At 32.5% G+C, this 16424-nt stretch overlaps 2 protein-coding genes across 2 annotated transcripts in view; both read left to right on the top strand.

The window, feature by feature from the left end:
• Positions 1-2593, top strand: part of LOC119840039 — a 7239-nt gene extending 4646 nt beyond the window's left edge. Inside the window, exon 2 of the mRNA XM_038366534.1 lies at positions 154-2593. Coding sequence (XP_038222462.1) covers positions 160-1974 — 1815 coding nt within the window. The 5' untranslated portion in view covers positions 154-159 and the 3' untranslated portion in view covers positions 1975-2593. The remainder of the gene's footprint in view (positions 1-153) is intronic.
• A 225-nt stretch (positions 2594-2818) lies between these two features.
• Positions 2819-16424, top strand: part of LOC119840159 (espin) — a 77320-nt gene continuing 63714 nt past the window's right edge. The window contains exon 1 of the mRNA XM_038366671.1: positions 2819-3429. Within this exon, the coding sequence (XP_038222599.1) occupies positions 3080-3429 (350 nt within the window). The 5' untranslated portion in view covers positions 2819-3079. The remainder of the gene's footprint in view (positions 3430-16424) is intronic.

The raw sequence follows: 16424 nt of genomic DNA, 5'->3' as shown, positions 1-16424 counted from the left end.
TACTTATTATTAATGGTAAATATGTAATAAGTACGTATTTTAAATGGTAAATTTTATCTCATTTAAATTTTATAAAGTTGAATATTGTATCTTACATAATTTTTTTTGGGGATACAATAAGAAATTTATCATCTTTAAATTTTTTTTTTACAGTTAGAAATGAAGTTAAAATCAGTAAGAAGGTATCTATTGAAGAAGGAAGTTGGGGTATCCGAGCTCAGGACTAATGACTCCGTGATTATAATAGATGGTGCCTACTTCAAGGAAACGTACAAAAAAAGCGGCTGTCAATTTATCTTGGGCGGAGAATACGATAGATATGCGAATTACTTAAAAAATATTTTGAATAATTTCGTTAAGAACGATATTGAATGTTTCGTAGTTTTCAATGGAGGCATGAAAGCCGATATAGAGTCGAGGAAAGCCATCCATCAAAACATAATAGACAGAACAGATGCGCTAAAGCCTGGTCGGCAAGACAATGTATATTGTGAACCAATATTTGCTAAAGATGTGCAGAGGGAAGTTTTTGACGAGTTAAATATAAAGTATTACGTTTGTGAATATGATCATAAAGAAGCGCTCATAACTCTAGCAACACATTACAATTACCCAATTTTAACAAACAATTTTGAATATTCTCTGTTCGGTGTGTCGTGCATCTTTGCAAACTCTTTAATGTTTGATGTAGACCACGGATTTAGATGTACCGTTTATCATCCAAATACAAAAATATTTCCGTTTAATAATCATATTATGTCGATTTTACTAGCAGTCGCTGACGAAGACAGTAGTTATTATAAACATTTGCCAAAAATATTGAAATGTCACGAGACAAACGTATTCGTTTCAGCCCAACATTGGATAAGGCGTCAAAATCAAACTAGTGCCACTAAAGAGTTAACCAAGTATTTGTCGCCAGAGGATCGGACATCTCTCTTAGACAACATCAATAATTTTTCATTACTTTTTAGATGCACTAAACACCCTGTAATTAAAAGTTTTGGTGAACGTAAAAACGATACAATGTACAAAATAGATGTAAGGAAATCAAACTGGTTTAATGACGGTGTATCGAGGGGTAATATTGCCATTCCATACATTAATTTAAAGAATTCTAAAACATTCTCTGGGTCTTGGTTAATAGTTGATAAGAATAAAAATGATGCCATACTCGTTGCACTAGATATTGTCTTTTATGCTTTAGGACTGTTAACGAATAGCCAGATTATGAAAATTTCATTTATAGGTAGACAGTTTGCGACGTCTCGTGTTTGGGAAATCGACGGTAGACTAGAATCATCGGAATCTTTACAATTATTTTACTCAAATACAATGAAGTCAAATTCGATAGATATATTTAAAGTAATTATTCGTGAAATATTACATGACTTTGATTTTAAATCTTTAGAGAGCCTCTCAAAAGATTGTCACATGATAATTATCGCTCTGGTTTATTACTTCGTCAAAAGCAAAGAAGATTTCAGCAAGGGCGTATATTCCATTCTTTTGTCCTATTTTATGCTAGGACCTGTAGCGGAAGAAGTGGGGGTATTGAAAAGAAGTAATTTCTCCGTTACACATAACGTTGATAAGGAACAAGAGAGCAGAATGCTAACGCTAAAACGAGAATCTTATGTGGCTGCAGCTCAAGCTTTCATGGACTTCTTTTATATCAACGAGTCGTCTCTGAAGAACCTATTTTATCGCGATATTCTTCATAGAATCACAGAGTTCAACCATTGCTTGCAACACGTCAATTATCTTAATAAAATGTGTGGCGCAAATACAAAATGTACTACATATAACAAGGCAATAAATGAAACGTTTGTTTATAATATTTTTGTTACTCTAAAGGATCAGGAATTCCCATTGGATTATTTGAAAAAACGTATCGATTGTGATCCCATATACATGGAATATAAAAAGATTGTCGATGTGTTTGAAACTTGTTATAAATCGGTTAAGGCTTAGTTTACTTTTGAAGCTACTTACTTTTATATATTGTTTTTTATATACTTAGTTTTATATTATCTGTGCGTATCAAGTTTTTTTTGTTTTTTTTTCTCTTTTTTTCTTTTTTGTTTTCTTTTTCTGGCCGTTTAAAGGCGTTATAAGTTGATGAAAGCGTGTGAACTACTTTAATATAAAAAATTAACGATTACAATGTAAGTGCGAAAGCTAATACAGTAATTGCAATTTGTAATACCTACGTAGGTGAAAAAGTGTTCTAATTCAATAGGCGATGAATTTTTTAATTTTTTTTTACCTTGCATCAAATATTGTTAAATAAATATTTTCAGTACTTTTCATTATTCTATTATGTTTTTATAAAACGTAGCTACGCCTAGCCTTTCGGCCACCCGTGATCCTGCATTGGCGATCGAATTTTTTCTTTTCTTTTATGTGCCCAAAAGAGACCCCAAAATTTATTGCTTAAAAAGCCTTTGAATGCTATAAAACTGAAAAATTGAATTTTACGTGCATTATGTCATGAATGCAAATTTATATCTTGTTATTTTTATGCTTTAAGTTTAAGAATCTGTGTGATAGGATGTTAATTATGTTTTTTTAAATAAAACTTATCTCATTATGGTGAACTTTTATTTTACAAAAAGTACTGAGTGAGAACAAAATACATTGGATTCAAGTCAGCCAAAGCGAAATTAAAAATAATCATTATAGAGATATTTGCTACGGTTTTTGAATGTAATTATTATCAGTTGTGCTACATTTCCTCGGTAAACAGTTCCGTTTTTTCACCTCGAGAAAATGCGAGTTAATTTGATGTAAAGTTATTATGGCGATTGCGCGGATTGCGCGGCAGTGCGACCGCAAACGTCACGCGCGCTCCCGCGCTCTGCCCTCCCGACTGACCACAGACAACAATAAACAAAAATGAGCCATTCATTGTTAACTTTTATCAAGAAAGTTTTTCCAATGAAAATCTCTTCACGCGATTTATGACAAGGAAAGTAATTATTAATAAAATACGACAGATTTCGAGCGTTACGCTAATAACTTGGATTTTCTAAAATACCACGGATAGCAGTTTTGTACGAACGGTTACGGATAAAAGATGTGTTTTTTAAACGTGCTGCGTTTGCATGTATCTCAGAGTCAACGGCAGAAGCGGCTTTACAAGCAGTATATGGAGCAATTGGCGGGGGCGTACGTTGAGAAGTGTACAGATTTGACGATGCACTGGGACTCCATGTATAATTACCGTTTGGCCACACCGGAATGGCGGTATCCGCTCCCTCGCGAAGACCACTGGGGTGACACAGATGGCACTCGATCATGTTTTACCGAATCCGACAGTGGGCGATATTCATCCCCCTGTTGTTCGGAGGTGATTTTCAACGGTGGCCAACATTTTAGCGGCAAGGGACATTCATGTCATGCTATATGTTATCCTGGAAACTTCGGGTAAGTGTATATATAATACGACAATCTAACCTGCCTACTTAACCTGCTTTATGAATTTTAGTAGCTTTCAGTAATTTTTATCTCTTCACCGGCAAAACCAACCTAAAATAAAAATACCGATAGATTTTTAATTGTGCTCAAACAGTTCTACACATGTCAGAGAAGGTATCAACTCAATATCAAGACAACAAATACAGGACTAAAAATGAACAATATGTAAATTATTTCAAAATGTTGCATTAGGTATTAAAAAAGTCAAATAATACACACGATAGTTGCATTAGACATTAATTTACCTCTATAGTGCAATAATGAAATTGCATAAAAATCGTTGAAGCCGATCGGCCATGTCTGTGTAGACGCATTGATTTGTCCAGTGATAAATTTATTATTGAAATGGATTTTTTATTTTTTTAGATAGTAATTTTTTGGTCGGAAATATATAAGTACATACCTTAAAATTTTTCTCTATTACGAAATTGACGAGTTTTAGTCTTTCTAAAAGTAAGCTCATTTAAAGGGTTTGGCAGAAAATACGTTGCTATTAAGTTAAATTATAACGGTATTTATTTATTCAAGAAAACAACAATCTTTTAATTTACACGAATGGCGAAGAAAAGTATGGATAAGTGTTGTGCTGTAGATTTTATCGTCCCTATCACGTATGAAGGCATTTAGTTATTAAGTACAGCGGTACAAGAAGCGATTGCCGTACAGATATAAATAATATTGTATTGTAATCTGTATAAAGTCTGATGATTCACTTATAAAATACAGAAAAATTACACCGCGACTTCGGTTGTCATGGTTACCGATTTGCACGATCCGCCTGGCCAGCTGGTCACTTCGTGCCACCAGCGTGCCTACGTGAAAAACCAATATTGTTAGCGCATAGCTTTAATGCTTATTTTACCTTATGTATCGTTTGTCCTTTATATGAAATTCGTACGCTAAAGGTTTAAATTGAAAATTGGGCAAAGATAGTTTGTAATTTAACAGTTTATAATAACATAGATCAATGAATGAAGAAGAAGTTGAACGCCTATTTGATTGCCTTTAAAATTAAGTAAATGTAGGTAATCTTTATCTTGTTCCACCAGAAAAAAACATACATAAGTTTTCAGATATCGAATCTACTTTTACAACATACCCTTCCAAAATCCTTTGAAAATCCTTTGTTAAAATATTAATCATTCCAAACCAATCATACCAAAACTTGTCCTTTAGGTGTATAATCCCTGAGAAATTTTGAAAGAATAGAAAAAATTTGATCACGAGGCAGGATTCGAACCTGCGTTCCTTGCCTAACCGCAGCTACGGTTTTTCAAATTTTTTCTATTCTTTCAAAATTTCTCATTTATAAAGCATTTCAATGCTATAAAACTAAAAATTAAATGTATAATCCCTTTTAAGAAAGAATTTTATCTACATAAAAATGCCTTTAGGAAACCAGAGACAATCATGTTTTTATTTTTATTACACGCGGAACTAATAATGTTAATAAGATGCATTACCCAGAACGGGGGATATCAAGCCATAAGAAGCGTTCAACTTCGCCGGAGCGAAAACAATGCGTGCATGCTATTAAGATGTGATATTCGTAGCTATGCGAGGTGTCGTGTTAATGATAGCTATTATGGTAGGAACATGATTTTCCATGTTTGACACATTGTCTTCTCGAACTGTTTCAGAAGACTTCAGTATACGCTTGACTGATAATTCCTTTACTTAGCTTCACAATGTTTTAGAGGGAAGATCGTCATTATGATTAATTGTTTAAACAGTGTGTACCTAATTGTGTTGTGGTGGCTCAGTTTAGGACCTCTAGGACCTAAAGGCCTCAAGCGAAAAGTAGGTGTTCGACACCAGACAAGCGTCCAAGAAATAAATTTAACATTTTATATGTAATTAAATAAATATTATATAAATCAATTTATATGTACATTATTCATATAACCCTACTCGAAATTGTAAAGGAAAACGTCGTCAGGAAATTGTCCTGTCGAAGAATTAAAAGTTCGACGACATGTGACATCTGCCAGCCCGCACTTGTCCAGCGTGGTGGATTATGTGGACTATGGTCTGAACCCTCAAAGGAGGCCCGGGACGCTGTTGTGGGAATATATATGGGCTGATGATGATGATTTTAATGCTGATGACGTTGAGCAAGAGTTACCTACTTTTGATATGAATTTATTCAAGCTGTTAGTTTGTCATTTAAAACAATTCAATTTTATTCCAATGCTGCTATACTAAACTGGGTGTTCAATAATTTGTTTTTAAACATCCGGTGAAACACAATAAGGATTTTGGAAAGATTTTCATTTATCCGAAATCCTTCTATGAAAGAGGTAAAAAGGTAAAATTAAAAATGCCGTCATAAATTAGAAAGCTCTTGGTAAATAACTGCATACAAGCTGTTGTTTCTCGGTCACGTCTTTCGCGGTAAATCAATTGGATTAGATTACAGATTGTATAATCTTAAATCAATTGGTTTTATTTAGGTTAAGTGGAGAACAGACCTTCTAAAACATTTTATAACAATTTTTTTTTTACTAGCGGCCCGCCCTCGCTTCACACATGGCACGTAAATAGCATATACGTGCACTGGGACCTCGTATATATCCAACTAGTAGTTCTGAGAGTAGCGCGGACAAACAAACAAAAGATTTACACAATTAGTATAGATATTTACTTCCTAACTACGAAGCATTAGGTAAATTAAGTTTAAGCCCGTTGCGTTCTGCGATCCTGCGATTCTGCGATCCTGGTGCGTTCCATAGGAGATTCCAGGATCCCTGCTATTATGCTTTGAGTTTGGCCGCGGAGGAGGTTTTATTGGGTAGAAATCCCTCATGCTCTACTTTTCCTCCAAAGCCAGAGTATCTTTTGAAGATTACCTCCTCGTAAAAAAACCCCGTGGGTGTTTTATGATACTGCCATGTAAATACGATTTCTAGAGAAGACTAGAAATATTGCCTTACTGTTTAATAGTATTATGTAATGTTTGGTATCGTGCTAATTATATAGCTGTATCAGAGAGAAGCTTATAAATGGTAACAAAATTACAATTAAAATGTTATGATGTATCTACTATACCTAGTGATAATGTTTCGATGGACGCTTACACCATTAGACAGGTCTTATCCCCACCACACTTTAGGTACTCGTATATATATGCACTACGTACTCGTATGTTACAATCAACTTAAAAAAATATCCAGGATAATGGTGATACCCAAAAGGAGGCATACGATAAAAAAAAATTCTCATCGTTGTTTGAATATTTATTTTTTATTTTTTTTTTATTATCAGAACAAAAAAAATTAACAAGTTAAATGTTGTGTATTAACTAAGGAAAAACCACAAAGGTTTAAAGTTATGTGCGTATACAAGTAAATTTACAATAGTACAATTCCGGTTATTACTGTCTAATTAAGTAGATAAGTAGTTTAAACATACCAAAACAATACATTCAAATTTTTATCCATTTCCATATACAATTACTATAGCTTGTTTAAGTAGTAATGCTTAAGTTTACGTTTTAAATTAATTTTAGTAATGTTTTTTCTTAAATTAATGTCCAACCCATTTAAAATATCCGGCAGCATGTACGCAGGACGATGTTAGGAATGGTAATTATTAACAAATATGTTATAAAGTGCTTTAAATCACGTAATGGTGTTGGTAAAAACGTACATTTACCATAGATTACACATATAATTTGCATAGATATGAAGACCTAGTTTTGGTAAAAAATGAAAAAATATATCAGCACTTTACACTTTCCAAAGAGGCTCTATTATAGACACATGATGGCTTTATAATTATGAAGATTGTTGGGTGCGCGTTTTATTCGCTTGTATTTTTAAAATTACACGCGTAGGTATCTACCTATCTATTTGAAGTAAAATCCTCTTTTCTCTGCTAATTACGTTTTTCTATTGCAATTTTTACTGCCTAGAATTATGGGGTAAACGGAATAAGTATTCGTTGAAATCTTTAATATTAATTTTTTATTATATCTTATTTGTTAGGGTTTAACAAAGCTGGAGCAAGCAACTAAATTGTAGGTACCTACTAAAACATATCGGAAAAATATTTTAATGTATTATATGTATATTGCATATGTAGGTACTGTATTAATTGACATTTTATTAAACGAGAAAGACGTTTATTTTTATCAAGTACGTAAATTATTTAATAGTCAATATTTTATATTTTAATTCACCATATAGGGTGATGCCTGTGAACTCTATTCACGCGTAGCCTAGCGGTTCAATTGTAATTTCGTCATCAGGTAATCACCGTCATATAAAAGGTTAATTCAATCGGCCGTTTAATATTATATATATTAAGAAGTTATTTGAGAGCGATAAGTACGGAAGGATAATTCTTAATACCCAATTTCCTATTATCCGTTTTTCGTAGGAATAAAAAATTTTCATAGACATAGGCCCGGACCTCATAGGCCTGAGCCTAAATCCGCTACTGCGCGCTGTGTGTTATTTTTTCGCTCATTGAGCGTTATCCGTTTTTGAACGTAACAAATATAACTTCATCGTACCCAAGATAAAGTTTGTATCTAGTGCTTATTGTTTTAATTTTTCGTTCACTATAAAGATCTAAATACATAACTTAGGTAATGTTACTTATAAGTTATAATACAACTTGCCTTCATCAAGTTTCAAACGTTGAATTATAACAAAATAAATATAAATCATCTTCAACGCCCCATTGTACAAGACTGATAAATGCCGAAAATTACGACCATAAAAAAGTAATTGTAAAATTTACAACGCTTTTGTAACGAAGAATGGACTATCAATTAAAGAGAGACTGTGAAAAATAAACCAAGGTTTAATCAATACCTCGAGTATTTTTTAAAGTAAAAATTAGAATATCGTAAAGTTGAATAGGTAATCATTTCCAGTAGGTATACTTAGCATTATATTATCTGTGCTGATACTATTACTAAAAAAAATGTGAATCGATATATTTAAAAATAATAATGCGAAATTATCTATAGTTAAATTATTTATTAGTTATGAGTACATCTTCGGTTATTTGAAAGAAGGTTTGGTTACTATACATACAATAAATACATAAGTATAAAATTCTCATTCATCGTGCAAAAAATATCATTATTTACTGGCTGAGGGCAATGAAACAAAAGATATAATTTTATTAATCGATGGACCATGACAAACAATTTCTCTCGATTCTAAATTTGAAATTTACGTGAAAGTTGACCATAGTGCAAAAGGGATTATTTCATCGGAATTTGAAAGTGAAAACGTACCTTTGTTTTTTATACATTTCTCTGCTTTATTGCATATGTACCTACATGTAAAATATATAGAAAATGTATATCAAATATTACTTACCCTTACGGTATCAAAATAAGAGAAATTTATGCTCTATTCCATATTTCAGTAACAGCGATATTTACTTATAATTAAAAATAAATAATTTTATAAATACAAATATTATAATATTTAAATAATTTTCTTATTTCAGCGCCATCTATATTTGTGTATTAAATCTGGAGTCCCGCGTTACAACCAGCAAATAGTTATGCTACTTGCCGCTAGGTGTCATTACGTTTTAACTATGTTGAAAAAGATAGCTTGCAATAATTTGCAAATAGATTTGAATAAGTTTTGATCCATTAGTATTTTTATTTAAGGTAAGAAACCTCTAAACTGAATGAAAGTAGTCTTGTGTCGAATAAAATTATTTTTCATATATTGGAACACAATCGCTACCTTTTCTTTGCTTAGAGAAATCTGTTTTTTCTATGAGAGCGTATTAAAAAAGCATGTATGTAGATGTTGGTACCTACTTCATACCCCTTTAATGGGACACGTGGCGTCATACAATATAAAATACTACTGGCATCGAAAAGATCGGAAAGTAGCTTATAAAAAAAGTAAAAGCTGTGAAAAATCGACGCTCGCAATATGAGAAGCCTTTTCATACATGTCTACCCGTTTGTTGACAAAACCGACCCAATTCCTGAAAGGATTTATGAAAGACTAGCTGCACCCCGCGGTTTCACCCGCGTAAGTCCGTATCCCGTAGGAATATCGGGATAAATAGTTGCCTGTATGTTAAGCCAGTTGTTCAGCTATCTACGTACGAAACTTCATAGCAATGGTTCAGGTTCAGCAGTTTTTGCGTGAAAGAGCAACAAACACACACACATCCTTACAAACTTTCGCATTTATAATATTAGTAGGGTTTTCAACAAAAACCAAACAGCCTGCAAATTGTCAGAACTAAACCCAATTAAATGGCAACACATGGTATGGACCAGCTAACAAATAACAAAAGAATCATAAAAATCGGTTCATACAGTAAAAAAAAAATCAGGTAATAATCATAAAAATAATATAGTTCAATTAATAACCCCTCTTTTGTTGAAGTCCGTTGATAATTATGAATTGGCATCTTGTACAACGCGATCAAGCGTGAATTCTAGTGCATTCATTGTGATTCAGCCGCCGAGTGCATTAATAGTTGAGTGTAGTTAAATATTGTCAGAAAACCGGCAACACACGTTCTATAATGCAAATCAGGAAATATTTCCCTTCTAACCTCTTAATTTGTTTTATTTATTTAACGATTTAATGTACACCAAATTAAAAATAGTTGCAAATATAGGTTCAATAGAGTGATTAATTTAGTATATAACACTTTCATCTACTGTATGTTAACATACTTCTTAAATACCTTAATGAATTAATGCATATTACGTTAAAAGTACTTTTTCAAATAGGAATTATTACGATTATCTACTACTAGAGGCTCGTCCCGGCTCCGACAGGATATCACGATTCCTGTTTTATCCCAAGGGAGAATTTAATCGATATAAAAAATATCCCATCACTCAGCTCATACCCTGTTTGTACACCAAATATCATCAAAATCCGTTCAATAGTTTCAGCGTGATTAACGGACAAACATTCAAGGAAACAAACAAACTTTCACGTTTGTAATATTAGTGTAATATTTGTAGTATTACCATTAGAGTCTAATAGAGTCTAACCTAACCTATTTTTTTTTTTTGGGAATATCAGATTGAAATACCTGTTCAAATACCTACTGCAGCCAATTAAAAAATTTCATTGGCATTAAACGAAACAGTTGCCTTCTTAAAATTAACATTAATGACCGAACCGTCATGCCTCTTACTATTTAGAACATGCATCAAGAGCGATGAATTAAACATTTGCTTAGTTATGATACTGTATCATTTTTGATATTTAAAATATATTGTTTGTTAACATAACATTTTGCCTGTGCTTTCGATACGTGAAATGGAACACAAAGTTTCCAAAGACAATTTATGTAAACAGTCATTTATATATTTTCCAAAAATAATTCTACGCTAGTATAATAATTCTAGAATATAATTCTTAAGAGATCAATAATTCTAACGAGGCAAGATTTAATATGGTTTAGTCTATTATCAGTTTAATAAAATAATGATTTTTGACTATATTCGCTGCTATGCTCCGCCCATGTTGACTTGGGATAGAAACAAAATAAATATATCCTATGAAACTCGCAGGTAGCGTGGCTTTCTATTGGTAAAATAATTTTTAAAATCGTTTCTGTAGATCCAGAGATAACCCCCTATAACGTCAGAAACTCACAAATTCACAAACTTCACCTTTTTATTGATATGAGCATAGTTGAGCATTTCAGAATGATTAAGATTTCCATCTCGATAATCTATTTAAATAAAAATAAGTCTGTAAATGTGTGAAAGCGTAAAAGGAAACCCGCGCGGCCAATTTGTATATTTTCTTTTGAAGCACTATAATCTTATGGGGAGAAAAAACGCACCACGGGTGAAGCCGGAATGATACTTTGCTTATAAATATCTTGCGGTCCGCCCCGGCTTCGCCCGTGGTACATATATAGCATATAGCCTTCCTCGATAAATGGGCTATGTAACACTTTAAAATCGGACCTGTAGTTCCTGAGATTAGTGCGTTCAAACAAACAAACAAATAAACTCTTCAGCTTTATAATATTAGTATAGATTTGCATTCATAATAGTACCTTTCATAATTTACATTGCAACCTATGTACACAACAAACATAAAACCGTATTAGTTTCTCCATACCACGATATATTGTATAGGATATGTAAGAGTAAACATTGTATGGAAAATGTCAAAAGATAAATGCTGCAAAGATTACAGTTTCACCACGCGAACGTACATTATTTCTAATTAGCATTGGTTGCATTTCGCTATGTTCATACTTAGTGAAACAGACGGTTGTTATTTTATAATTTAATTTCATGTGACTAGCGTGATTCCGCTTAACTTTCTTTGTTTCTTGACGTGGGAGTCGGATTTCGGCACGATATGGGCCAGCTCGCACCGGTGAAATACCACACCACCACAGAAGACGCGTGAAATAGTAGCATGCCACTGTGTTTCGTACGTTGAATTAGGGAGCTTCTTTTACTCACCCTTGGATGGACTGGGTCCATTCCTTCTTCCGTCAATCCTTTCCTTTTCCCTTTCCCCTTAAAAGCGGTCAGCGCATTCGCAGAACCACTACTAGGGAGGTATGCTGAAGGCGCCGTCCTTTACACCGCCGTCCTTACGTTTTTAGAATAATTTAAACCAGTCTTCTTGATATGCGTATAAATTCCCAATGTAAGATGACTCGATACAACTTTAGTTCGTTGTTCGTGAGACGTTTACAGAGCAATTGAATTTAAATATAACGTCTTATATAAATGTATATGAAATGTAATAGTAAATTTAGACAGATAATAAATTAACAGATTATGTGAATACGCAACAATTATCAATCGATATAAACATTAATCTGCTCTTACGAAAAGCGCTTGATAGTTCTCTCAAAAAAAAAACTGAATTTGTCAATTAATAATTACGTTGCTCTAACTGCAATAAAATAATATAATAATTAAGAAGCAGCTACACTTAGAACTGTTATGGCAAACGGTTGTGCGTTAGTTGGTCTGATTATTCTCGTCATTCTGTATGCATGTTATAATTATGTATGTAATGGTACATATTGCTGGCTACTAAATTGCAAAAATAATGTTAGGGTAATATACCAAGAGATTCCAATCGTAGATTATATCAGCTTCAACTCAAACGTTTATTTATTCAATTAGACTTCTTATAGACGCACGTTTGAATCGCCATAAGATAGTTTTAACATTTACTACCGGTTCGGAAAGCAGTTTCTACAGAGAAGAGACGGCAGGAAAATCTGTAGTTATTCTTTTAAGAAATAAATGATTTGTTTTTTCATCTTTCCATGTTGATGCTTAGACGAAGCAAACAATTACGCATACATAATTTTAGTTCTCTAGTGTGTTTAAGCACGATTATGATAATTAATTAACAAAAAAAAAAAGTGCTTCAATAAAGATTGTCCTTATCATTCTACAACTATATTTTTCCATTTCAGTGTTCGATGTTCGATATTGTAACAAAGAAATAATATTTATTCGAAATAATTAGATGAAAATTAAAACATTTTATTGTACCCCAGTACAAATAGGAATAAAAGGCATACATTTGACAAAACGATACATGCAAAAATAGATATATTAATTCGACTTTTTCCCTTTTAATCATAAAATCCTTTCCGTATTAACCTTATTACATATTCAGCTAGCAAGTGAAGAATCAACCAAAAAGTTCATCTCAATAACCACTATATATATATATTGGAAAGTACAAACTCATAAACACGACGAGTTCGTATTTAAGTTGAGATCAGTCATTGGATACTTAATTATGCATAAAACTGGTTGTTTCACTTTCTCGAAACTATCCGTATCTATTTTTTTATGCAAATACTTGTATATTTTAGGGAATTCTGTTGGGTATAACAATTAATTTTCACTTTTTATACTAAATCCATAGAAATGCCTGATTTGATTTAAAATCTTTTGAGCATAAATCACGTCAGTTGGGTCACAAAGTTTCAGGTTTAATAATACAATGAGTAATACAATGAAAACGCATTTTTGTCTATTTTTTTTTATTTAACTGTATAATTCAGCGTGCGTAGGGTTTTTTGGTACGAGGATATAGGAGCTTTTTATTCTTAATGAAAACGCAAATTAACTGATGATATGAATAATGATAATGATGATATGATGACATTGACCTAACCGTTGCTACATGTTGCCTTCAGCTTCACATGATGGAAACTTTTATCCCCTGTTATATTCCCTTGGGGGTAGAATTAATGGAAATCCTTTGCGAAAACGGATGCTTACATCATAGTGGCTGTCTAGGTGCTAAATTTCAGCCTGGTTGTCGCGGACGAATTTTAACCAGCTCCCGTGGCCCCTTCACTTAAGTGGCTCGACGGAACACAGTGGGGTTTTGGACGGTAGGAATCCGACATAACCCACGGCTTTATCTCCGGAGGCCGTGGGTATCTATTATCTATGCAAGATTTCCCCACTTAAAAAAAAAGGTGCTAAATTTAAGCTTGGTCGGTTCAGTAGCTTTGGTTATGCGTGGATAGTCTTTTGCGTTTTATTTATTAAGATACGTAGTTACATTTATAAAAGATAGAAGAAGATATGTATGTGACTGCGTATTTCACAGAAACAGCAGTATTTCTATGAGAGTGTTACGTCTTAGCAAAGCCTTTTAAGTTTATATTAAAAACAAATAAAAAAATTCAAACTTCGCTTGACAGGTCGCGTGTAGACAGAACGACGACTGTCGGTCAGCGAAAAACGAAAAAAAAGTCTTAAAATGTTTTTAATTTTGGCGGTGGAGAACGTTTTTTTTTAATTTTTTTTTGAATGTAAAAAATGTTTTGGAACATTTTAAATGCTCTAGCATACCACTAAAATAAAATAATCTTACGATTTAGATTAAAAAAATGACTCGAGAGCGTTAGAAATATATAACGGGTTAATTACAACGCAAAAAATCAAAATTTCGCTAATCTGACGATTTCAGCGTAGCCTTAGAGAATTATTGATATTTCTCAATTTCCTGCGGCTCCTGCGAGCACGCACCAATATTAGCCGCTAAAACTTTCTGGAGATACTTAGCAATAGTTCGAGTAACTCCCAAAATGCTCTCACACAAAGACCCACTTGGGCTCCCCTACTATAATATAAATGCGTCATAGATGGTTATTGTAGAGCGAATCATTTACATTGGTAAAGTAAGTCATGTAAAATTTGGATATGAGTATATTATGATACTTACTTACAGGGATTTATAATATAAACGTGATACCTATTTACAGGTAGGTACAAATGTCTAGATTAATCTAATGTACATAATCTAGATTCCGTCTGAATTAATCTAGTGTTTATATACATTAACGGATATAAGTTTGGAAGATATTTCACACACTAAATTAAGCTAGTATTCTAAGTGGCATGCAATTAAAATTTATTTATGTGTTTCAAAGTACGCGATAACATCTCTGTCATGGAATTCGAATTTTGAATTTAGAAAACGCCTTATTAATTCACTTTCGATATGGTATAAAATTTGAATAGTGATTTATCTTTTACATGGTTACACGCCCAAACCATTGATTTGTAAATCTTATGCAATGCTAAAAATTGTATGCTTTCCTAACATTCACCATACGATTTTGATGATGAATATTTTTTAATATTACCTACTTTATGATTCCATATCTACAGAGTTTCTATAAGGTTTTAAAATTAATCCTAAAATATATTTCTTAAATAAGGAGTTTTATTAGATACTACATCAAGTAAATTTTCATTACGTAGAAAACTTTCTTCGACACAGTTTTTCCGTGAAAACTCACATAGGAATAAAAGTAAAAACTATACTTTCTCGATGAAACAAGGAGTAAGTCTCAGAACTTGATTTACTTTTAATTCAATTTCTAGCGCCATTTATGTTATAAATAAACACGTTTGAGATGAGAGATTCGCATCATTGCACGATTTTACTGTTAGATATGGGGGTAGTAAAACGGAGATCCGTTAATTTTTTAACGCAAATTTTTTATATCCATTTGAAATTATTTATAAGTATTCTTATGAGGAATTAAATTTGACGTTAAATTCATCTTCTTTATCTTATATCATTATCAGTATAGACTGTAATTGCAACGTTGCAACAAACATTGCAACTCAAATAAAATCTAGTACTTACCTTGTAAATCAAACTACACGAAACGCATCAGATAATTTACTTGTCTTTTTGCATTCTGCACATATGTTGAAAAAGAATGGACTATAAGGTCACATCTATCGTGTTGTAATAAAAATATCGAAGCTTAATCCGTGTAGCCAAACATTACCGTAACTTAGACGGACCACGTAACCGCGCGATATGATCTGTGCACGCATTCACTGGCCGGCTGACGATACATCCGCGCGCGCCGCTATTTCACATGTTCGAAATTTAAATTTTTGACATTTTGTTTCTTTTTTTTTGCAACCCTTTAAATATCGTTTTTTATTTCCTATGGACATGAATGCGTTCTGTGATTTGTGTTCTGTGTGATAAGTGTTGTGATAATTGTGGATTACAATTTTGCCGGTAAGTTGTTTACATTTTGAATAGGAAAAATAATGCTCTCTGTCCTCACGTATAATATGAATAATTTTACAACGGCATAAAATACAATCCGAGATGTTTTAATATCTTGAATACATTGTACAGTTATTTTTTCTGAATGAATTTTTGTAGATTCGCTGAATGAGTGCCACAAATTAAGTGTAATCTTAAACATTTAACATAGTTTTAGAATAGCTAAAGACCACAATTTATTATATACTTAACAAAATAAAAAGCAAAAAGCAATGCTAAAATAATCTTCATAGAATCAATTAAGACTTTTAAATATAATTAAATTATATTTTAGTGAATATTGCTTTATTATGTATTTTCTGAATTATTGTTATAAACAATAGTTGGCATTAACACAATTACATTTTGTAACTTAATTTACTTAAGCATTACTACCAG

The sequence above is a fragment of the Zerene cesonia genome, chromosome 5 (assembly GCF_012273895.1).
Source record: "Zerene cesonia ecotype Mississippi chromosome 5, Zerene_cesonia_1.1, whole genome shotgun sequence".
In the NCBI taxonomy this organism is placed as follows: Eukaryota; Metazoa; Arthropoda; class Insecta; order Lepidoptera; family Pieridae; genus Zerene; species Zerene cesonia.
Note: the sequence above shows the minus strand (reverse complement) of the source record. Positions and strands in the feature narration are given on the sequence as shown.